The 25,205-nt window shown below is 38.5% G+C and overlaps 2 protein-coding genes across 4 annotated transcripts in view; both read left to right on the top strand.

Annotated features, from left to right (window-relative positions):
- The window catches only part of LOC132043701 (probable plastid-lipid-associated protein 13, chloroplastic), a 36,819-nt gene extending 11,878 nt beyond the window's left edge, over positions 1–24,941 (top strand). The window contains exons 2-7 of one of the 2 annotated variants that reach the window (XM_059434166.1): positions 36–157; positions 236–319; positions 5,678–5,774; positions 23,289–23,505; positions 24,117–24,210; positions 24,613–24,941. In XM_059434166.1, the coding sequence (XP_059290149.1) occupies positions 36–157; positions 236–319; positions 5,678–5,774; positions 23,289–23,505; positions 24,117–24,184 (588 nt within the window). In that variant the 3' untranslated portion in view covers positions 24,185–24,210; positions 24,613–24,941. The remainder of the gene's footprint in view (positions 1–35; positions 158–235; positions 320–5,677; positions 5,775–23,288; positions 23,506–24,116; positions 24,211–24,612) is intronic. The other variant, XM_059434165.1, reaches the window with a different exon arrangement.
- On the top strand, positions 10,293–13,812 carry LOC132043702 (uncharacterized). 2 transcript variants are annotated; one of them, XR_009411912.1, is made up of 3 exons: positions 10,293–11,210; positions 11,310–12,012; positions 12,100–13,812. XR_009411912.1 is itself a non-coding variant. In XM_059434167.1 (2 exons), exons 1-2 carry the CDS (start codon positions 10,769–10,771, stop codon positions 11,474–11,476), a joined length of 609 nt encoding a protein of 202 aa, XP_059290150.1. In that variant the 5' UTR covers positions 10,293–10,768; the 3' UTR covers positions 11,477–13,812. The 2 variants fall into 2 exon arrangements, 1 of the variants encoding a protein (XP_059290150.1); XM_059434167.1 differs by having other exon boundaries at positions 11,310–13,812.
- Positions 24,942–25,205: the final 264 nt, after the last annotated feature.

Genomic DNA, 25,205 nt, shown 5'->3' on the forward strand with positions numbered 1-25,205 from the left:
TTAAGCACTAAAAAGAATTATTTACTCTGTTATAGTTCAAAGATGCTGGTGGATTTGAGGCCTTGGTCACTGGGAGGACAACAGATGTACAACGTATTGATGTGAATGAGAGGATCATTGGTCTCGAGAGGCTCAATCCGACGCCTCGTCCCACAACGTAAGGTGTTAAATCTTACCGACAAACTTAATTTTCAAGCTTCTTGACAAGGTATTCATTTGTGGTTTTATCGCTCAGGTCTCCCAATCTGGAAGGTCGATGGAATTTTGAGTGGTTTGGAGCTGGTAGCCCAGTACTCATTTTTGTCAAAGTTTTGTTTGGGTAAGTTCTATTTTTCGGGATAACACACTTTTATTTTTCCTGTTCCAACTTACATCAACTCTTTATTGTATGAACTAAGCAAACGAAATAAGGTAACTGTGCAAAGAATGAAGCTATTGTAAGTGGAGTAGTTTATCATTTTCCTGAAACCCTCATGTGCTACTGATAAACAATTATCATACTGGAGATCATATGGAAGCCATTTCTTGAAGACTAACAATTTAGAGAACGTTGTTCGAACCATGAGTATCACATGGTTGCCTTCCACTGTCTAAAGTGCATCCTCTTTTCAAAAATCTAATCATTCTCCTCCTTACCTTTGCCCCACTGGCAAATTAGGTGATAGTTGAGTGGGGAAACTGCGCCTACTGAATTTTGATATAATTACGCTATATGCCAGAGCTTTTGCTTAGAAATTTGAATCTTTTCCATCTTTGAACTTGACAATTTCCTAGAAGAAGTCAGAAATTGGTAGAATAATTTTATCTGAAGTGTCTTCCGTCAGGGCAAAAGTACAAAAAAAAACCGTTAGCTTCTTTCAGCCAACTAGAGGGTCCTGCCTTTATCTTTTCCTTTACTTTCTTTCGTTTCAGATGACACGTAATATTTGTACTACCTTTATTTCCCCTTAAATGCACTTGTTTTTAAGCCTAGAAGTCACAGTTAGCCCATAAAATTGCTTGCTAGCTATCTTCTGGCTATCTAAGATAAAAATAAAATTAATGATTTGTTTTGTGTGTGTGTATACTATGTAGTAGTTAGAAAGTTAAGCCAAGATGGGTAGAATTATCCAATACCTGTATTAGTGGGAAGATGCAGGTACCCAGTGAAATAGTCGAGATACCCGCAAGCTTGTGCGGACACTATGGTTATTCCACAAAAAAAAAAAAAAAAAAAAAAAAACCCACAAAATGACTTGATGGTCGAATCACTTTTTTAGTCCACCAAACTAGAGAAAGCTAATATGATGTACTATCAACCATCTTTGCTCTCACCGGGAAAATGTTTCTGATCGGAAGAAAAGGTAAGGGAATGAGAAAAGAGGTCCAACCTTTTTAAGGAATGCAACTGATTTTATGACATTGAATTTTGAAATTTCGCGAAAGACCAAACTACACTTCCATTCATGGAGGCCAATTCCTTCCCTTCAGCTAGGTCTGGTGGAAGAGGCCATAGGTTTGCATGCATTATCAGGGACTGAGGTTCCAAACACTATCAGCCTTATAGGAGAAGTTAAGAAACAATTGGTGAGTGTATTACTAGACTCAGGCAGTACTCATAGTTTTTTGGATGTGAAGACTGCTAAAGAAATGCGAAGTGTAATCAGGCAAGTTAAGCCAATGAGGGTAACAATAGCAGATGGCAACCAAGTTATGAGCCATCATATTTGCCCAAGGTTCAAATGGAAAATTAATGGGATTGAATTTGAGGACTGTGTTAGACTCGTTAATCGGGGGGCATCTGACATGATATTGGGGTGTGACTGGATGAAGAAGCACAACCCATGCATACCCCTCAGTCTGACCCTTTTCCCCTTGTGAGTGACCTGAGCGTCATAGCAGTGTTAAGCAACTCTTGAAGAAAAGTAAGGTGTTCTGGGGTCATCTATTTACTATAACTGCAGACGAAGTTAAAGAGGTGGAGGAGTTACCTCAGGAAATCACTGCTACACTGGAGTTGTTTGCTGATGTGTTCAGTGAACCCAAGTCTCTCCCTCCCATGAGACAACATGATCACTTCATACCACTGAAACCTGAAGCAGCACCAGTTAGTATAAGGCCCTACAGGTACAATTTTTTTCAAAAAAATGAGATAGAAAAATAGGTGAAAGACATGATGAGCAATGGAGTTATTCAACGTAGTCATTCTCCATTCTCTTCCTCTGTGTTATTGGTTAAGAAGAAGAATGGCACTTGGAGGTTTTGTGTAGATTACAGGGAGTTAAACAAGATGACTGTCAAGGATAAATTTCCAATTCCCTTGGTGGATGATCTATTAGATGAGCTAAATGGGGCTGCTATTTTTTCTAAAATTGATCTTAGGGCTGGTTATCATCAAATTAGGATGAATGTGGATGATATATACAAGACAGCCTTCAGGACACACTTGGGGCATTATGAGTTCAAAGTCATGCCATTTGGCCTAACTAATGCACCAGCCACTTTTCAGAGCTTAATGAATCATGTATTCAAGGATCACATTAGACAGTTTGTACTTGTGGATGATATATTAGTGTATAGTGCCACAGTACAGGAGCATTTGGGGCACTTAAAGAAGGTGATGCACATTCTGAGAAAGGAACAACTATATGCAAAGAGGTCAAAATGTTCCTTTTGTCAAGAAAAGGTGAAGTATTTGGGGCATGTAATCACTGGGGAAGGTGTTTCTACAGATCCTGCTAAGATTGAAGCCATGGTAACCTGGCCTATTCCTAAGTCCCTTAAGGCTTTGAGGGGATTTTTGGGCCTCACTGGTTACTACAGGAGATTTGTGAAGAACTATGGGTGGATTAGCAAGCCTTTGACTGCATTACTAAAGAAGAACTCATTCAAATGGAGTTCTGAACCACAAGCAGCCTTTGAAGACTTGAAGCAGGCTCTGTCATCAGCCCCAGTTTTAGCTTTAGCAGACTTTACTAAAGCAGACTTTACTAAAGCTTTTATTGTGGAAACTGATGCTTGCTCAAAGGGAATTGGTGCTGTGCTAATGCAGGAAGGAAGACCTATAGCATTCTTTAGCAAAACTTTAGCACCAAGGCACTGGGGCCCGTCAACCTATGAAAAGGAGTACTTAGCAGTTTTGTCTGCTGTAGATAGGTGGAGACATTACTCAAAAAAGATAGGTGGAGACATTACTTAATGGTGGGGCACTTCATTATTAGGACTGATCATCACAGTCTTAAGTATCTGTTAGAACAAAAGGTTACTACAGCACTACAACAAAAGGGCTTGACTAAACTCTTGGGTCTTGACTATGAGGTGCAGTATAAAAAAGGGACTGAGAACAGGGTGGCTGATGGCCTTTCAAGGAGGAATGAAGAGGATTCTATGTTGAGTACTATTACAGTGACTGAGCCTACTTGGATGCAAGAGGTGTGCAAAAGCTATGAACATGATCCTGTAGCCTTACAGTTGTTAACTGAATTGATCACTGATCCTTCTGGTCATGACAAGTACTCACTACATCAAGGTATCATCAGATATGAGCAGAAACTCTATGTGGGCAAGGGAACTGATCTCAGATTGACAATATTTGCTGCATTACATCACTCTCCTGTGGGGGGTCACTCGGGGCAACAAGCAACTTTTAAAAGAATCGGGGTAATTTTCTATTGGCCTAATATGAGGAAGGACATATTTAACTGGGTGGCTGAATGTGATGTGTGTCAAAGAATTAAGACTGAAAATATGCACTATCCTGGGCTGTTACGGCCTTTACCAATTCCTGATCTTCCTTGGCAGGATATTGGTATGGATTTTATTGAGGGATTGCCATTATCACACCACAAGAACTCTATACTGGTGGTGGTGGATAGATTTACCAAGTATGGGTATTTTCTAGCCCTCAAACACCCCTACACTGCTCAAGATGTTGCTGAACTATTCCTAAAAGAGGTCTACAAACTACATGGGTTACCTAAGTGTATTGTCACTGACAGGGACTCCATTTTTACCAGTCATTTTTGGCAACAACTCTTCAAATCCTTAGGTACAAAACTGAATATGGCCACTGCCTATCATCCACAGTCGGATGGGCAAGCTGAGAGGCTCAATAGGTGTTTGGAAACCTATCTGAGAGCCATGGTGCTTTCTAATCCTAAACAGTGGACCATTATATACTATTCTAGATGCTTATTCTACCATGAAACCCGGATATGGGCTTGAAATACCCCTTCATATCATCTGATAGCATCATCAATCACAGATTATCAAATAATGTGTTGGGAAGCTCAGGTTTTTCTAGTTTTCAAGGAACTGCTTAGAAATGGATATGAAAGCCATGCTTGACTTTCGTCACATAGTACATAAAGTACGGGTGATTTTAGTTATCCTAGCTTTAACTTCTATTCTAGGTGTTCATATTATTAAAATACCCTTGCTTTTTCTTTTAACCCAAAAAGAACTGCTAAGGGATGGCTATGGCTGTCATCTCATGAACTATTACCTCCCAACCTGTGAAGAAATATTGGACCAGTGGGCTGTTAGTTTGATTTGAACTGATGTCGCTTCCAGTAAACAATCCCCTTTTCATGTCCACTACTGTTTGCATTGACATATTGGATCCAGGCAGCATATGTGCATGTATATAAAAAAGTAATCTGGGAGGTCATTGGGTCCAAGACTGATGATTGAAACTAGCTAAATGCCACATATAGTTCCCATGGACTATGTAGCACAAACTGGTAGCATATAGTCCCTTGAAGCTTAACACCTAAGACAAGAAACTCTATTTTACATACCAGGTTATATTGGGTGGCCTTCTTGGGTAATTTCTGTACTCCACGGGAAAAAAGAAAAAAAAGCAAATAGAAGAAATTTTATGGAACTAGATGTACTTGCAATCTTCCCAATTGCTGAAAACTGTGAAAGGGAAAGCTGGACTTCTCTAAAACTATATATGATACCCTGCATGCAAATAAATTATAAGTGATGATATTTTAAATCGTTGAAAAATCCCACGCTACAACTCCAAGAAACCATATAGTGACATAGCCTCCTGATCATGTTTGTGCATAGTGTTCCAATAAGGTACCTTCCCCCTTATGTTTTCTATGAATGCTATCAAGCCACTGATCAAGTCAATGAGGTTTTCCTAGATCCAAATTTCTTCATTCAATAAAAATAACCATATTTAAACAAATCTTGACTTTGAACAAATGTTGCTATTAAGCTCCTGCTAAGATCGTTGATATCTATTCTTACTAAAAATAAGATTCAAACAAATCCATCAAAGAGGTGATACAGACTAGCATTAAAAAAAAAAAAAAGAAAAAAAAAGAGGTGATACAGACAAAATGTCGCTGAAAGAATTGTGTAAGCTGGATGAGCTGTGAACCAGAATCTGTTGGCTTGATACTCTGTTTGCAAAGCATTTGTTTTTAGGGGAGTAGAGTCTTAAAAGTTCTATTCGGCACCTTCCTTAAGTGGCCTGACCATGCATGCTTGTTCACTTTTAGACAATATGCTAATTTTAGGGGTGCGGCCCTTCCCCTGACCCTACGTGAACCTGGGATGCTTAATACACCGGGCTGCCCTTTTTTATCTCCTCAACATTGAAGTGAATGATCGTGGTTTTGCTTTTAGTTTAGTTCGATGAATGTCAGCTTATAATATTTCTACCGGAATCATGCTGTTGCAGGAGAATTCCTCCAACGTTGGCAAATTTATCAAAATTGGATGTGCTGATCAAGGATGGATGTGGGACTGCTACCGCACAAGTCAAATTACTAAATTCGGTAATTTATCTTTGTCAGGAAATTTGATATGTAAAGCCCATTCTCTAGTAATCAGAAAGTAATCTTCACTCTGCTAATTAGAGAGTTGGAAAAAAAAAAATTGTTTATGTTATCTACGAACAAAGGAGTCATTTGGTTCACAAACTAGTTATGGAGGGCAATAGCACAGGGATTGTTATGCGGGGAATCATAGTGTAGTGATTTCCACACGGTGAATAATAATCTATGGACTGTTATACAATAAATAATAATATAAGGTTTTTTATGCAATGATTATCTACTTTAACAACATTTTTATCTGTAGATACTTTTTATCCAGGTATTGCTAATACAGCACTCCCTATTCTACATTCTGTCCTCCATGAAATTATCTATAGATTCCTGCATAAAATTTTCCGTCTTTGTATTTTTCTGATAACCAAATTTTCCGTATTTGTATTTAATACTGCAAATTGAATCCTGCATTAGTTATAGTTTGTACTTTGTACCGGAAACTAAACGTTATATTAGTTATGCAAAGATTATATTAGTAATACAGAGTTATGTGTTACGTGAAATCGAGATGATTGTTTCTTTTGTGGCCAACCAAACGACCGCGATGTGATATAACTGGTCAGTACCAAATATCTTGCTTTCTTTGATGCCTCACATGTCGTTGATAATTGGTACACCATAAAGACACTTATTGAAAGCAAGTGACGTTTCGATCTTGTTACCTAGAAAAAACAGGTGGGATGAAATAACAAGTGCATCAATGCATAGCTTGACACTTTGACATTATTACAATACCAACTTAGTGAAACATAAAAAAACAACTTAACAACAGCAACTTAGTAATTGAGGCTATTAACTGGCAAACAAGGTGGTGACAGTTTTTCACTTGCGTATCACTTTTTTTTCCTTCAAATACTTATTTTGTATGGTCATTGTAGGCGTGTAAATTTTAGTAAATTCAAATCCGTGAAATAATTTGGATTATATTAAATTCAAGATATATTGGTCCAAATAAATGAGTGGCTAATATAATTGAATTAATAAGTCCAACAAATATGGATTTAATTTTAAAAAGGTCCAAATGCATTGGGCTATCCTATTTTAATTGGGCTACAAATGATGAGCCCACTTTGTTAAGCTCAAAATGTCATCTTATCCAGGGAGGCCCAAATTGGTGCCACGTGTCAAATGACGTGGTACGCCAAGTCAAACGAAGGAGCAAATAGGATCATGCCACGTGTCAAAATGATGCATCATGCCTAGTGTACAAGTGACATGTTCCGGCCAATCAAATGTGGCCATGTCACTTCATTCTGATTGATCAGAAAGGGTTTGTCCTTATCACAATTCTTCCATCCTACAACTATAAATAGGGGTCTCATAATTCAGAGGAGGGACCGAGATTCGGAACAAGAAGCCAGAGAAAGCTCGTGGATCAAACGCTACAAGTTTTCTACAAGTGCAAGCATTCAAGCACTCCTCTACAAGTTTCAATTACCCGAAGATCAAGAACGAAGGCAAATCAAATAGCAAGGCGCTCAAGATCAAAGTCAACGAAGGCAAATTAAATACCAAGGCGTTCAAGATCAAATTCACCTGTTCGTCTGAGAATTATTGTTCGTGGCGGTCATCAAAGTGTTCGTGACGAATCAAGTCAAGTCAAAATCATTCATATTCAGGATCAAGCTTCAGGTCCTTGAATTCAAATACAAGTTCAAGATCAAGACTACCAAATCAGTGTTGTGAAAGGCGCTCGCCTTGCGCCTTTTGGCGTGAGGCGAGCCTTTCTCGCCATAGACAGCCAAGGCGTGGCGATTTTCAGAAGGTGAGACAAGGCGAGAATGGCGAATGGCGAGGCGAGGTGATGCCTTTTGATTTTTTTTTTTTTTTTAAAAGGCGCTGACTATATTACAAAAGAATAGAAATATTTACCTAGGGTTTCATTTATATGGTTTTTTCCATAGCAGCTGCTGCGTCTCCTTTGGTCAAAAATATTCCATCATTAAAGTTTCTTCATCTTCTTCCATCAGCAGTAGTTTCAGCCACTTTCAGGTAAGTTTCTTCTTCTTTTTCCTTCTTTCTTTTATTTCTTTATTCTTTCCGGCCTTCCTGGCTTTTTTCGGAAGCAGAATAGCCTTTTTCAGGCAGATTCTGACTTTCCGGCAGCCAGCCGGAGACCCAATTCCGGCAGGATTTTTTTTTTTTTTTCATTTTTGTGTGACTTTTTGCAATAAATTTATAAATAGATTCAAATCATGTCAATATCCCATTCTGACAGCAAAGACATAGGTTGGAATTTTGGTAGAAAAGATCCAACTCAGCATGAAGTTATATTTTATGTTGGATCCTTTCCTTTCACATATTTAGGATGTCCAGTGTTTTATGGAAGAAGGAAGCAGATATATTATGAGGATTTGATCAAAAAAGTGATGAAAAGGATTATGTCTTGGCAAAACAGACTTTTATCTTTTGGAGGTAGATATGTGCTGGTTAATCATGTGCTGCAAACCATGCCAGTATATCTACTATCAGCCATGAATCCTCCTTCTGGGGTGATAAAGCAACTTCATAGGATATTTGCCAAATTCTTTTGGAGCAATACTGTGGGGGTGAAAAGCAAGCATTGGGTAGCATGGGACAAATTATGCTTACCAAAAGATGAAGGAGGGATTGGTCTTAGATCACTAACTGATATCTCCAATGCACTATTTGCTAAGTTGTGGTGGAATTTCAGATGTGGAAGAAGCTTATGGAGTAGCTACATGATTAACAAATACTGCAAGAAATGGCACCCTACTATGGCAGTAGATAGAGGAGGATCACACACTTGGAGGAAGATGGTGAACATAAGAGATGCAGTTGAGCCACAAATATTTTGGTATTTGAGAAATGGAACTTCAAGTTTCTGGTATGAGAATTGGACAAGGCTTGGGGCACTATATTATATCATTCCTGATGCTGCTAGAGAAGAAGAGATAGAGGTTAGACAGTTTGTGGAAAATGGTCAATGGAACATGGAACTGTTAACAGATACTCTAGATCAGGAATTGGCTCAGCATATCAAGGATAATATCAAAGTTCCAGATGGTGAAGAAGATGATGAACCATGTTGGATGTTGGAAACAAATGGCAAATTCTCAGTTAAATCTGCATGGGAATTTCTCAGGCATAAAGAGAGCAAACAAAGGCTCATGTGGGAGAAAGGGTTGCCAATAAAGATAAGTTTTTTCATGTGGAGGGTGTGGAAAGGAAGAATCTCTACAGATGATATATTGAAAAGGATGATGATCAATATACCATCAAGATGCTGGTGCTGTGAGGATCATAAGGAGGAAACTGTAGCTCACTTATTTCTAACATCTTCCATAGCTGTCAAGTTATGGAAGTTTTTTGCTTCTTGTGCAGGTATTCCCACTGATGGAGTTGGTCTACATCAAATGATCATGGCATGGTGGACTGCTGAGCCAAAACCAAAATTGCAACCTATTTATAGAGCAATGCCAGCAGTGATCATGTGGTCATTATGGAAGAGAAGAAATTCCATTAAGCATGGAGGATCAGTTACTCTCTACAGACTGAAACAACAAGTACAACACATCATACACCAACTGGCAAGAAAGAGATTTCCATGGTTGCAGAATTTATCTAGTGAGTGGGAAAATATGCATCAGCACCTTAGTAGATATAAACCAAGAGTTTATTATGCTAAGGTGCTGTGGAGAATGCCACCTTCAGGGAGATTAAAATGTAATACAGATGGGGCATGCAGAGGCAATCCTGGGATCAGTTCATATGGATTCTGCATCAGAGATAGCTATGGAGATTTGGTGTATGCAGAAGCACAACAAATGGGAATAGCAACAAACATGGAAGCTGAAGCTGAAGCCATAAAACAGGCACTGAAGTTCTGCAAAGAACACAACATTCAACAAGTTCAGCTGGAGACTGATTCACTTGTCCTTCAAAACATCTTACAAGATACATGGATCACTCCATGGGAACTGAGAAATCAGATTGAAGAGATCAAACAGGACATGAGAACAGTACAGGTGCAGATTAATCATATTTTCAGGGAAGGCAACAAGCTGGCAGACTTTCTAGCAAATCAAGCTTTGGATCATGCAGGGATCAAAGTACATGATTTTCTACTCATGCCAGCAGAAGGAAGAAGAATTCTCAACATGGACAAATCACAACTTCCTCAACTGAGGATCAGAACAAGGAGGATTCAGCAGCTTGACAATCAACAATGATACTACATGTATGGATAATCATATGGTGTGTGCACAGATTTGAACTAGCATCAAGGCTGATACATCAAGATCACAAAGGGCATACTAGCTTAGGCATACAGGATAGAACTGGAGGACAGTTTCTTAGTTTTTTGATATTAGCTAGTTCATATTTTAGACATGCTGTAATAGACTATATTTTACATTATGCAATTATGAATAAAAGGTTCTAACAGGCCTGGCCTGTTAGAGCAAAGTTTGTTTAAAAAAAAAAAAAAAAAAAAAAAGCATGAAGTTATATGTAATTTTTGTGACAATAGTAGCAAGGGTGGAATAACCCGGCACAAACAACATTTACTTGGTATTGGAACAAATTCTAAAGTTTGTAAAAGATGTCCGGAATCGGTTAAGGCGGAAATAAGAGCTTATATGGAACAAAAGAATGCGGTAAAAACTCAAATGCAGTTCGATACATGTGTGGCTGATCATACGGATGATAGTGACGATGATATGGATGAAGTTGGTGAAATGAGGCCTCCTCCCTCCAAAACTCAAAAAAGGAAAGGTCCTATGAATATTTATTATCCACAGAAGCCAAAGGAAGGGGCAGGTGACAATTCGAGTACAGAAAGAACCTAGAAGCTTTTAAGGGATAGTGCTGTAGGTGCTTTTGCAAGATGGGTCTACGATGCAGGGCTCCCTTTTAATTGTGTCAATGCCAAAAGTTTTAAAAAAGTCATTGACTATATAGGAGAATATGGCTCTAATATGAAGCCTCCAACCTATCACAAAGTTAGAGTTACTTATCTAAAAAAAGAGGTGGAGAAGGTGGACGACATTGTTGAGGAACATAAAGTGCAATGGAGCAAGTTTGGATGTTCTATTATGATGGATAAGTGGACCGCACGGAATGGAAAAATGGTCATCAATGTTTTGGTAAACTCTCCAAAAGGTAGTTTGTTTCTTGGATCATATGATGCTAGCCACTCTTCTACGGATTCGACTAAAATGTATAACTTGTTTGAGAGGACTATTGAGTCAATTGGAAAGGATAATGTTATACAAGTGGTTACCGATAATGCTAGTGAGAATGAAAAAGCAAGTCACATGATGCAGGGCACATTCCCACATATTTATTGGACTCCATGTGCTGCCCATTGTATCAATTTGATATTTGGTGACATTTTCAAGATCAATCCATATGCTTCAGGTAACTTTAATTTAATATAGTTGTGACTTGTGTACTCGTGTTTAATATAGCATCTTTCTTTACAATATACTTAATAACTATTTGGTATTTCTTTTATAGTTTTTAGCAAGGCCACTAAAATCTATGCTTACATCAGTCAAAGGCCATTGCTATTAAACTTGATGAGGAAGTTTACAAATGAAAGAAATTTGGTGAGACCGGGCAAGAGTAGATTTGCAACAGCTTTCTTGACTTTGCATATTTTTACATGCAAAAGAAAAACTTAAGAAACTTAGTCACTTCAAATGAATGGAAACAGAGCAAACATGCAAAGGAAATTGCGGGGAAAGGGGTTGCGAGGAATCTTATTTCTCTATCATTTTGGAATGATGTTTGTAAGGCACTTAAAGTTGGTAGTTCTTTGATTATCGTACTTCGTTTGGTGGATGGGGAGAAAAAACCACCAATGGGCTATCTTTATGAAGCTATGGATCTTTGCAAAGAATCTATTGCAAAGGCATTTGGGGGTGATGAGAGGAAGTATGACAAAGTTTTTAAGATCATTGATAAAAGATGGTCAGATCAACTTCATCGACCTTTGCATGCGGCGGGACATATTCGAACCCGGAGTTATATTATAAGAATGCAGCTGCTGAAACTTTAGATGGAGAAGTGTGGGACGACTACATTTCATGTCTTGAGAAGTTGGTCCCTGATCCTAGATTAAGAGATAGAATGTCGATTGAGCTTGGTAAGTACAAACAAGCAGATGGGACCTTTGGTAAGGAATCTGCCATTTGAGCTAGAGACTGTTTGTCACCAGGTAGATTAGTTGTTTTAGTTGTCTTTATAACTTATTTGATTTCTTTATAGTTTATACTTAATGCCTTTTGAAATATTTTTTCTATAGTCGAAAGGTGGTTGCAATATGGTAACCATGTTCCAGTCTTGCAAAAGTTTGCTGTCAAAGTACTAAGCTTAACTTGTAGCGCATCCGGATGTGAAAGAAATTGGAGCGACTATGAACATGTGAGGACAAGATTTGTTCTATTTTATATTACATTATCCTTATTTTATTAGTATTCTTTAATTACTCTCTACAACTTATGCACAGATTCACTCCAAGAAGAGGAATAGACTTGAGCTAAAATGTCTCAATGATCTAGTGTACATTTAGGACATAGAACATTGAAGCGTCGTTATAAAGCTCGCGACACCATTGATCCAATTAGGTTGGAGAATATTGAGGATGTAAATGAATGGGTAACTGGAGCACCCGAAGACCTTGCAGAGGAAAGTTAGAAGATGGTGGTTTCACTTGGGCTATTGTTGCTTCGGCAAGTGGATGTGAGGAGAGTATCTATGGTCTTAGGGCGAGTTGTTCAATGAACAAGGATAAAAGGGTGGCTTCTTCAAGTCGATCCCTAGTTGATGAAGACTCTGAGGAAGAAGAAGATGACAGCCACTATAATGCTAACACTCTTGTGGTTGAAGAATTTGGAGATCTTGAAGAAGAATAGATGTTTCTTCGTTATAATTTGGTTAATGCTAACAGTGACCGGGACCTTATGACTTATTAACTATCTAGTTGCCTAGTTGGAGACTTTTAGACTTTATTATCAACTATCTTATATCTACTTTTAGTTTTTCAATTGAAATATTTGCTAGTATTTTGTTGAGTATTTGAGTTTTTGGGTATCTATATATGCATATTTAATATTTTAATTTTTTTTGGGTTAATTCTCGCCTAGCCTCCAAAAGACGTTCGCCAAGCCACGCCATGAGGCGTGAGGCGAGCCCTTGTCGCCACGCCTCGCTTTTCGCAATCCTAAACACTGTACCAAATTCAAGATCAAGCTCAAAAGCCTTTGAATTCAAGTACAAGTCAAAATCAAATTTAAGATCAAGCTCAAAAGCCCTTGAATTTATATTTATAAAGAAGAATCAGAGGAATCATAGAGATTGTAACACTCATATTTGAAATCAAATAATACGATTGTTGCGATATTTTCCTGTCTTGATTATTATTTTCTCGACGCGAATTTTATTGTCTACAAATTCTGGCACGCCCAGTGGGACAATCTCTACCTCCCATCTCTTCCATTAGAAGTTGAAGAACATCAAAATGACTCAAATGAAGACCAACCCCAAATCTGATGCTATTGCGACTGGTCAACCTAAAAGTGGATTGGAAGTTGCCATGGAGATCATTGGACAAATCAAAAGGAGTAAAACCGGAATGCGAGGACAACAAGTGCTTCATGTACCGTCCAAGCGAACTCATGTTTCTGGTTCATCTTCTCCAAAAGGAATGATATCCTCATCATGCATGCTAGAAGAAGGGAATACTATTGCTGAGGTGCTTGAAAGAACTTTGGCTCAACTTAATCTACTGCAAGAACGCCATTGCAAGTCGAACAACCCCTTCCTGCAAGAAGATGATGACGCCCTAAACGATGGATATGCTCCAACTTCCTATCAAGTCACTCCCCAGTTCAAGCTCTATTCGAGTAGTGATCAATATCACTCTTCATCCTCCATGATGGTCGTGCAGGCAATGATGATTGACGCATCCACTATAGAAGAACAACTTGCAAGTTTGACTAAGGCAGTTGAAGGCTTGACAAAGTGTTGATTTGGTATTAGTGATTAAGATTGAGATGTTGATTTGATATTGATGATTAAGATTGATAGCTTAATTTTAGGAATATATTGTATTGATGTAAATGATTAGGAATTGATTGTGTAATATTGTCTTTCCTTATTTAGTCTTAGAACTCATGTATAAGTACCCATTCTTGTGGATTGTATATTCATTCAGAATTACAAGAAGCCCTTTCTTCTTGCTAAAAATCTTCATGGTATCAGAGCCATTGCTGCCTTTTTAAGGTGAGTTTTCTCCCTCGCAGCACTAGGGTTCCGTGTTTTATCAAAGAGGTCGAGTTTTTCTCTCTCTTGGTGGCTGTCCGCACAAAAAACTCCTCTCGTTCAGTTCGTTTCTGGATTATTTTTCTCTGTTGGGGTCGCTAGAACATTCTGAGCCTATCCCTATCAGTTTTGATTTTTTCCGATCACCGGAATTAGGATTCCGGCGTAACGTACCAACTTTCCAGCGATTTTTTTCTGGAATTTTTTTTTCCAGTTCTCGGGTCGTAGGCCTATTCTAACCTTTCCCATCCAGATAATATGGGTGACACTACTTCTGGAAAGACTTTGTCTCAAGATGAAGTTCAACATCTTCGCCGTCTTCTGAACAAACTTGACTCTTCTAGTGTTGCTAGCCCCAATTATGTGCAGTCAGGTATTGCTTTTAATGCTCAGCTTAATTGTTGGATTATTGATTCTGGTGCGAATAGACACATGACAGGCTCTTCTAAAGGCCTTCAAAATTACTCTCCTAGTCCCAAAGGGGATTATGTCAGAATAGCCAATGGCTCCCTAACCCCTGTCTCTGGAACAGGTTCAATCTTTTGTACTCCTGATATTACCTTATCATCCATTCTTCATGTGCCTGATTTTCCTATTAACCTATTATCTGTTAGCGCTATCACCAAAGAACTAAACTGTAGTGTCAGATTCTTTCCTGATTATTGTGTTTTTGAAGACACCTTCATACAGGGGAAGAAGATTGGCAGGTGGTAGATTGCATGATGGCTTATATTTGATCGATGGAACTCGAGACTCGGTCGGCCTTTTTTGTAGGAAATAAGGATGTCAACCGAGAAATAATACAACAAGATGACGGTTGGGACACCCATCTTTTTTTGCTTTAAAAAAGTTATATCCTGGTTTATTTTCTAGAACTGAGTTTGAATCTTTGTCTTGTGATGCATGTGAATATGCCAAGCACACTAAAAACTCTTATCCTTCCGAGTGACAATAAAAGCACAATTCCCTTTTCGACTATTCATTCGATGTCCGGGTCCTACTCAAACACTTTCTTTGTCCGGTAGTCGATGGTTTGTTACTTTTATCGATTGTTGCACTAGAATGACATGGGTATATCCGTTAAAAGCCAAAAGTGAAGTTTTCTCCTGTTTTAAGTCATTTCATAAGATGATTTGTACTCGCTTTGAGGCTAAGATAAAGATATTTCGAATCGACAATGGCACGTAATACATGGATAAAACTTTTGGAGCTTACTTGGAGACTTTTGGGATAATCCATCAAACTAGTTGTCCTTATACTAGTGCACAAAATGGGTTGCCGAAAGAAAAATAGGCATTTGTTAGAAGTAGCAAGATCCCTTTGTTTACCATGAATCTGTGCCTTATTGGGGATGCCATTCTAGTAGCCGCCTACCTCATCAATAGAATGCCACTTAAAACTCTTAATTTTCGAGTCCTTTAGAAGCTTTAAAGGGTAAAAATGACTATACTTTTGTTCCTCCAAAGATATTTGGGTGTGTTTGCTTTGTTCACGCTAGGCACTCTGGGAAACTTGAACCTAGAGCTCTTAAATGTGTCTTTATTGGGTATTCTCCAACACAGAAAGGGTACAAATGTTATCACCCTCCTTCTAGGAGATTCTTTGTCAGTATGGATGTTACCTTTCGGGAATCTGAGCCCTATTTCAGTATTACACCATCACCTCTTCAGGGGGAGAATTATAAGGAAGAAGAGATGGTTTTTCCTAGTTCTATTGTTAAAACTACTGCCACAAGGGAAAGTGAAATTGGAGAAAGAATTCAGGGGGAGACTGTTGAAACTACTGCCACAAGGGAAAGTGAAATTGGAGAAAGAATTCAGGGGGAGACTGTTGGGCGTTTGGATAGGCCTGATTTGATAACTTACTCAAGGAGAAATAGAGCAGAAGAAGCCATCATGCAACCTGCCGAAGCCGAACCTTCTTCTTCTCGGTGAGTTATCTATACTTCCTAATGAGTTAGATTTGCCTATTGCTCACGGAAAGGAGTCGATCTTGCACTAAACACCCTTTATCTAACTTTGTTTCCTATAATTCTTTATCGCCCTCCTATAGAGCCTTTGCCTTGTCTATTTCTTCGTGTCTATTCCCCGTAATCGAGGGAAGCTTTTGCGTTTCTAAGTGGAAGCAAGCTATGATGGAAGAAATGAAGGCCTTGTCAAAGAATGAGACTTGGGAACTTGTCGCATCACTACCAGACAAGAAGTTGGTTGGTTGCAAATGGGTCTTCACTGTAAAACATAAAGCTGATGGTTCTATTGAAAGGTTCAAAGCAAGATTGGTGGCTAAAGGATTCACTCAGACTTATGGAGTGGATTATCAAGAGACATTTGCTCCTGTTGCAAAAATGAATACTATTAGAATTCTTCTATCTTGTGCAACTAATCTTGATCGGGACTTGCAAAAGTTGATGTGAAGAATGCATTTCTTCATGGAGACTTAGAAGAAGAGGTGTACATGGAGATTCCTCCTGGTTTTGGTACTGAACAAAGTCAAGGAAAGGTATGCAGACTGAAGAAAGCCTTGTACGGATTGAAGCAATCTCCTAGAGCTTGGTTTGACAGATTCTATAAAGCAATGATCTCCTTTGGTTACCAACAAAGCAATGCGGATCACACCCTCTTTATAAGACATTTAAAGGGTAAACTCACTCTTCTCATAGTTTATGTTGATGACATAGTAATGACGGAGATGACAAAGAGGAGATGACCCGATCAAGAAGTTGTTGGCACAAGGATCTAGGAAAATTGCGGACTTCTTGGGAATTGAAGTTGCTAGATCAAAAAGAGGAATCTTTATTTCTCAAAGAAAGTATATTCGGATCTCTTGAAAGAAACAAAGGACAAAGTTGCAAACCAAAGATCACCCATTGAAAGCAATCACAAACTACAAAGCGGAGTTGGAAAGTCGTTGATAAAGAGAGATATCGGAGGTCGGTTGGAAGACTCATTTATCTCTCTCACACTAGACCGTACATAGCCTATTCGGTCGGCCTAGTGAGTCGCTTTATGCATGATCCTCGAGATCCTCATATGCAAGTCGTTCTTTCACATTTTGCGGTATTTGAAGGTCGTCTCTCCAGAAAAGGTCTACTTTACTCCGGACATGGTCACCTCCAAATAGAAGCCTTTACCGATGCGATTGGCCGGATCTTTAGACGACGGCTATGTCTACATCCGGTTATCGTACACTCGTAGGAGGAAACTTGGTCACTTGGAGAAGCAAGAAGCAAAGTGTAGTTGCTAGATCAAGTGCGGAGGCGAATATAGAGCTATGGCCCGGGTGTTTGCGAACTTTTATGGTTACAAAAGTTACTAGAAGAATTGAGATTGTTTGAAAAAAGGAAACTTTCCTTGTATTGTGACAACAAGGCCGCAATCGATAGCTCGAAATCCGGTCCGATGACCGAACAAAGCACGTTGAAATTGATCGACACTTCATCAAAGAAAAAGTCACGGGTGGTGTCTTGAGTTTATTCCACGTGTCATCGAAAAACAACTAGCCGATGTGTTTACTAAAGGCCTTAACAAACGGACTTTTCATACATCGGTTTGCAAGTTGGGCATGTGCGACATCTTTGCACCAACTTGAGGAGTGTTGATTTGGTATTAATGATTAAGATTGAGATGTTGATTTGATATTGATGATTAAGATTGATAGCTTAATTTTAGGCATATATTGTATTGATGTAAATGATTAGGAATTGATTGTGTAATATTGTCTTTCCTTATTTAGTCTTAGAGCTCATGTATAAGTACCCATTCTTGTGGATTGTATATTCATTCAGAAATACAAGAAGCCCTTTCTTCTTGCTAAAAATCTTCACAAAGCACGTGCAAGAACAGGATGATAAGCTTTCCAAGCTGACAAATAAGATGGAAAGTATGGCTGAGAGAGAATCGAGTCAAACACCTATAAAGCTTCTTGAAATTCAAGAGAAAGGAGAGTCTTCCGTAAAGCAAACAACAAAGATCAAAGAGATCCAAGTTTCCGCTGAAGGTTTGATTCTTGTTGACCAATTGAAGAACTTCATCATGGGGGGCATCAAAGATAAATTTGAGTCCTCATCCAAATCACCTCTCACATATGTAAAGCCCTATACACGAAGGATTGATAACTTGAATGCATGATGGCTATTAACCTCCTAAGTTGCAACAATTTGATGGTAAAGGAAATCCCAAACAACATATAGTGCACTTTGTCGAGACTTGCAATAATGCTGGGACTTATGATGATTATCTCGTCAAGCAGTTCGTTCGATCTCTCAAAGAAAATGCTTTTGATTGGTACACTGATCTTGAACCTAGTTTTATAGATAGTTAGGAGCAGCTGGAGCAAGAATTCCTCAATCGTTTTTATAGCACAAGACGTATCGTTAGTATGATTGAACTTACAAGAGCCTGCCAACACGAAGGTGAGCCAGTTATTGACTTCATCAATCGCTGGAGGAGCTTGAGCCTCAACTTCAAAGATCGCCTTAGTGAAACTTCTAGCATTGAAATGTGCATTCAAGGCATGAATTGGGGTCTTCGCTACATCTTGCAAGGAATAAAGCCCAATACATTTGAAGAGTTGGCAACCTGCGCACATGATATGGAATTAAGCATGGCTACAAGTGGAGATCAATGGTTGCCAGTCTTTGAACCTCGCAAAGATGAAGATATAGAACAACTCCATAATGGGGGCAAGTATGAATGTGAAGATGAAACTGAAGAGTCTTTGTATGTTACCATGCTCCTCATCGCACGAGCCTAAACTGCAAGTTAAAATGCTCCTCATCGCACGAGCCTAAACTGCAAGTTGCAATGCTCCTCATCGCACGAGCCTAAACTGCAAGGTACGATGCTCCTTGATGCACGAGCTGAAACTGCATGTCACGAAGCTCTTCAAATTTCGAGGCAAATCTTGAAATCGCGAAGCTCCTCAATTCAAGTTAAATCTTCAAGTCACGAATCTCATCAAATTAGGAGCCAAATTTCAAATCACGAAGCTCATCAAATTCGAGCTAATCTTGAAATTGCGAAGCTCCTTAAATTTGAGCTAAATCTTCAAATTGCAAAGCTCTTCAAGTCGAGTTAAATCTTCAAGTTAAAACGCTCCTTGACGTACGAGTATAAACTTCATGTTACTCCTAGCCCGCAAGGGTATAAACTGTGCACGGCCCAAAAAAAAAAAATCCGCTAGGTTGAAAATCTCGTAAGAGGCGGTCTTCACCGAGGTACGTAGGCGCTTAGAGTTTTATTCTAAGTTCAGTCTCATAAGTTTAAAAATATACGTCACTCCAAGTGTTGTTATGATGGAATGAAATCTGCGACCAGACACATACAAATCATATATACAAGCATCTTTTTGTTGAAATTGGGACCTTCACTAAACACTGACGGTTCGATGGGGGCAAATCTCCATGGCAAATGGGTTTCTCCAACGGGATTACTGTATTCTCTTAGCAAGTGGTCAAATAAGCAAGTTGAAGTCTGCAAATCCACCGGTTTTCAAGTTGAAGGCCTCAAATCCACCAAGTCTTCAAGTTGAAGTCCAAAGCCACTGCATCTGCAAGTTGAAGTCTTCAAATCTGTCAGGCTTCAAGTTGAAGTTTTAAATCCACCATGTCTGCAAGTTGAAGTCTTCAAATCTGTTAGGCTTCAAGTTGAAGTTTTAAATCCACAATGTTTGTAAGTTGAAGTCTTCAAATCTGTCAGTCTTCAAATTGAAGTTTTAAATCCATCGTGTCTAAAGTCAAGTCTTAAAATACGCAAGTCTTCAAGTCAAGTTTCAAATCCACCATGTATGCGCAAGTCAAGTCTTAAAATACAACAAGTTTTCAAGTTGAAGTTTCAAATCCACCATCTCTGCAAGTTGAAGTCTTAAAATCCAGCGAGTCTTCAAGTTGAAGTTTCAAAACCACCATGTTTGCAAGTTGAAGTCTTCAAATCCGTCGAGTCTTCAAGTTGGAATCTCAAATCCACCACGTGGCAAGTTGAAGCCTTCAAAGATTGCCAAGTATAGTCTTCAAACTGAGGATCTCTAAATTTCCATGCCTTAAGATATGGATATTTAGCATCGTGGATTTATCCTTTGATGTTCCGTCGATATAGAAATTTGGCGTCGTGAATTTGTCGTTTGATGTCCCATCGATATGAAAATTTGGCGCCATGAATTTATCCTTTGTTATTCCGTTGATAAGGGTACTCCGTCGATAAACGCATTCCGTCAATATGAGAGTTCCAGCGATATGAACATTCCATCATAAGGGCATTCCATCGATAAGGGCATTCCGTCAATAAGGACATTCCGCCAGTAAAGGCAAGCTGTCGATATGGACATTCTGTCAATAAGGGTACCTCGTCAAAGTGGGCATTCCGTCGATAAGGACACTCCATCGATAAGGACATTCCGTTTATAAAGGCATTCCATCGATGATGGATATTACATGGATATGAACATTCCATCGTTGTGGTTAAAGAACCGATCCTTTTGATCTATAAAAAAAAAAGACGAAATAATATAACAAGAAAATGCAAAGCAGAGAAAAAAAAATATTACCTTGCACTTTGCAAGTCAGGCTCCAAGTGTTTTCTTGAAGAGTTTACAAACCAGTGCTATAAGAATGAAAAAATTATGCAGCTATTTATAGATGCTAAGAGGCGGCGGATGTTCCATCTCCCAGGTGGATTGCACTTCCTTTCCTACTATGAGTCTAAGCGGAATAATACTTGACTTTATCCACCTCTTTCTCTAATCTAATTGGTCACTGCTAGCCATAAGTTTTCGGTGTTGCTAAAGGCCTAGCAACGTGAATCTTCCAAGATAGACAAAATAATTGGACATTAGCTCATACCTATTGATAGCTCACTTACCAGAATCATATTTTAATCCAATTATTTTAAGTACATGATGTATCCATGGTGCACTTTAAGTTATGTATGGGGCAACTATCCTTTTGTTATACTTCAAGCCTAGTCTCTAAATTTGACAAGTCAATTTCGACAAGCCTTGAAGTAGGGGGCATTTGTAGGGGTGTAAATTTTGGTAAATTCAAATCCGTGAAATGATTTGGATTATATTAAATTCAAGATATTTTGGTCTTAATAAATGAGTGGCTAATATAATTGAATTAATAAGTCCAACAAATATGGATTTAATTTTAAAAAGGTCCAAATGCATTGGGCTAGCCTATTTTAATTGGGCTACAAATGATGAGCCCACTTTGTTAAGCTCAAAATGTCATCTTATCCAGGGAGGCCCAAATTGGTGCCATGTGTCAAATGATGTGGCACGCCAAGTCAAACAAAGGAGCAAATAGGATCATGCCACGTGTCCAAATGATGCTGCATGCCTAGTGTACAAGTGACATGTTCCGGCCAATCAAATGTGGCCATGTCACTTCATTCTGATTGGTCAGAAAGGGTTTGTCCTTATCACAACTCTTCCATCCTACAACTATAAATAGGGGTCTCATAATTCAGAGGAGGGACCAGAATTCAGAACAAAAAGCTAGAGGGAGCTCGTGGATCAAACGCTACAAGTTTTCTACAAGCTGCAAGCATTCAAGCACTCCTCTACAAGTTTCAATTACTCGAAGATCAAGAACGAAGGCAAATCAAATAGCAAGGCGCTCAAGATCAAAGTCAACGAAGGCAAATTAAATACCAAGGCGTTCAAGATCAAATTCACTTGTTCGTCTGAGAATTATTGTTCGTGGCGGTCATCAAAGTGTTTGTGACAAATCAATTCAAGTCAAAATCAAATCCATATTCAGGATCAAGCTTCAGGCCCTTGAATTCAAATACAAGTTCAAGATCAAGACTACCAAATTCAAGATCAAGATCAAAGGCCCTTGAATTCAAGTGCAAGTCAAAATCAAATTCAAGATCAAGCTCAAAAGCCCTTGAATTTATATGTGTAAAGAAGAATCAGAGGAATCATAGAGATTGTAACACTCATATTTGAAATCAAATAATACGATTGTTGCGATAATTTCCTATCTTGATATTATTTTCTCGATGCGAATTTTATTGTCTACAGTCATGTCTCCTTGGTATCTTGAATATCCTTTTGCTACAGAAAGTAAAGCTAAGGGGAATAGAAGTGATAGGGAATGATATCAGAAAAGCTTGGCTTTATGGGGACTACCATTCTTTTAAGGTCTATGAGCTTAAGCTGTTCGAAGCTCTAGACAGCAGCATCCGGTCTGCTCTTCCAGTGGGCCTCTAAGTGGCAGCTTAGAGTAGCTCATGCTGGGTAACCCCAAATTTCTTCCCTTTTTACCTGCCTGCATCGCGGCCAAGGTGACATGCTTTGCTGAAACTGAGCTCACTAGGTATTATGTTCTCAAGCCACAAACATGCTCGTTCAATCTCAAAGTTTACAGAAGCCGAGTTCTTCAATTTTAGGTCAACTGTTCTCAGATTTCATCTAAATTAAGAATTTCACGAAGTAATGTTGTGTAGCTAGCCTAAAAATTTTCCAAAGCCAGTGAAGTATCTGGATAGCTCCAATAGCAATATTTCATTCAAAACTCAAGGGCTTAAAATTAGAATGTTCCTTTAGCTACACGCTCAAATTCTAGACTTGCATAGTCAGCCGTTGCCAAAAGAAAAGTAAAGAAATTCAACATCATTATTACCATATATTAACATAAGGAGGAGAAGATGAACAAAATACCAGGTCTTAATAAGCTCTAAATGAAAAGTATTTTTTATTATGACGGTGCTAGCAACACTAGCTTGATTGCACCTCGACTATTCCACCAGGTACCTACTACCTCCCACCAGCAAGTCTTAGAAAAATAGGAAGAAATCACCTAGTGTTTTTTGCCTTCGCTGTGATTTGAAGATCTAAATGAGTTAGGGTCAACAGTACTTAATATTCTTATTTTTAATAGAGCAGAAGTGAATTTGGGCTGGTCATGTGTTGATTCTTGATTTAAACTCAGTTTGAAACTTAGAGGCTCATGCTCAGTTGCCTCGCAATCACTTAAGCTTGGCCCCTGATTCTTTCAGGCTGGCAATTAGTTCTAGGCCGGTCAATGTCAGTTGAGTCATAATCTTGATATGGAGTCTTACTCAAGGTGTTGCTTCTTTCAGTTTGTCGGTTGAGATCGTTGTGAAATGTTAGTGGGTATATCTGATCATACGTATCTGAAGAAGTGAAAATACTTCTTGTGAAATGCAGATTGAGAATAAATTTATCATCTCCACCAAGTACAGTGTTGAGGGCCCTCTTCGTATGAAAGAAGAGTACGTTGAAGGGGCATTTGAATCTCCAAAGGTCAATGAGGAAGCTGTACCCGAACAACTAAGAGGTGCTTTTGGCCAGGCTGTTAATACTGTGCAACAACTTCCTGTCTCCATTAGAGATGCTGTGTCCAATGGGTTGAAAGTTCCTCTTGGTGAGATTTCAGTATTTCTGTAGGATTTGATCTTTGTTATCAACTAAAACATACTTCTTGCTCATTCATATAATGCATCTTTCTAGGGCAGCTAAATCTATAATGTACAGATATTGGTAAATGGGCTAATCCAGTTTGACGTGCTATATTACATGAAGTGTGATCACGCCTATGAACATCTGTTAGTGACTTGCCTTTTTCTAGTATGATAACCTAGTAGCACTTTCAATGTCTGCTAATTCTGTTTTAAACCTCGTTGAGGTGCTGCTATTTGAAGCCTCTCAATTCGAAGTTATTTTTCTGCCTGCTCTTTCATCCAAGCAAAGACTTGTTTTAGGTTGTTTTGGTTCTTTGATCTTATTCAGCTTATATTCTCATTTGTATCAGCCTCTGGCTTTCAAGAACTCGTTTGTACTTCAGCACATTGATGTTTCTTGAACTGCTGTATTTCGTCTATTTTGGTTACTCGTACTTTTTAAAGGCTTCTTGTTTTTAGTTCCTAGGGCAAATCCTAATGTCTTAAAACACAAGGAAGAAACTAAAGTACATAAGAAAGATAGCAGATTGAAGAAAATAACTTTTCTAAATTTATGACATTGCTACTGTTTTAGGCATTTATGTTGCTTCTCACTCTGTGCTGTTACGATGTCAGGCGGGACCTTCCAGAGACTTATTATGATTTCTTACCTTGACGACGAGATCATGGTATTCTTCTTCTTTCTAAGAGGCACCATTACTTAAATTTTTCATCCACCGTTAGTATATAACACACCACAATATCTTCACACAAGTGCACACTGGAATACAGCCATCAGTAATTGTTTTAAGTAACCTTCTAGCTTTCACTAGATTGATATTGAGATTACTTTTATAACATAGAATTTTCAAACTTCATATATCTAGACTTTTATAAAAACAAGGAAAATGGTTATTGATTCTAGAATCTGCAGAAGTTGTAAGTTATTTATAAAGCTCAGATTGTTGTGCCTTTGAATGTTTGCATATAAACTATGAATCAAGCATTGCTGCTATTAATAGCGAAAAGTTAGTTCAATGAATTGAACCTTAATTTTATATGATACTCTAATATCTGCTGGTTGGGCGCAGATCGTAAGGAATACTGCAGGAGAACCTGAGGTTCTAACAAGGTTGGAGGCAGCACCTGATCCAGAAAAGATAACTGAATACGTGAGTTAAGTGACTGTAGGCACATTTTGCATGAAAAAACCAACTTTTTTTGTCATTACTTCACATTTCTATGTAACATAATACATTGGCAATACCTTGTATATCAAAATTTCACACAACTAACACCTTGTAATGCCACATCGATGAGTAATGAACACGAGCTCACTCCATAGTGGAAAGAATTGGTAAAACTTGCCATGGTTTTGTGAATGTCATCTTGACGCAAAAGAAGTGGTTAAACATCTCCATCTTACGTCTGTATGATTTTTTCCTTTGTGACATGTTTGGTTCGCATGTAACTACAATTTGACAAAGTTATCTTCTCATAGCGATGGTGGGCCACGATTCAGTAAGTTCTCAACTTGTGAAATATTTTAGCAGATTTAGTTCTCACACAAACAAGAAATCTTTGATATTGCTGACTAAGTGTGAAATGTGAATCAACTTGACTGGTAACGTGTTTTGACTTCAAGGGGTCAATTGACTTGGGTTTCAGAGCAAAAACTTCTACT

The sequence above is a fragment of the Lycium ferocissimum genome, unplaced genomic scaffold (genome assembly GCF_029784015.1).
Source record: "Lycium ferocissimum isolate CSIRO_LF1 unplaced genomic scaffold, AGI_CSIRO_Lferr_CH_V1 ctg2736, whole genome shotgun sequence".
Classification (NCBI taxonomy): domain Eukaryota; kingdom Viridiplantae; phylum Streptophyta; class Magnoliopsida; order Solanales; family Solanaceae; genus Lycium; species Lycium ferocissimum.

Bases quoted from the DNA above. Each gene is read 5' to 3' on its own strand.
- LOC132043702 (XM_059434167.1), top strand. From the start codon at position 10,769: ATGAAGCCTCCAACCTATCACAAAGTTAGAGTTACTTATCTAAAAAAA. The intron at 11,211-11,309 runs GTAACTTTAATT...TTTCTTTTATAG, and splicing joins GATCAATCCATATGCTTCAG to TTTTTAGCAAGGCCACTAAA.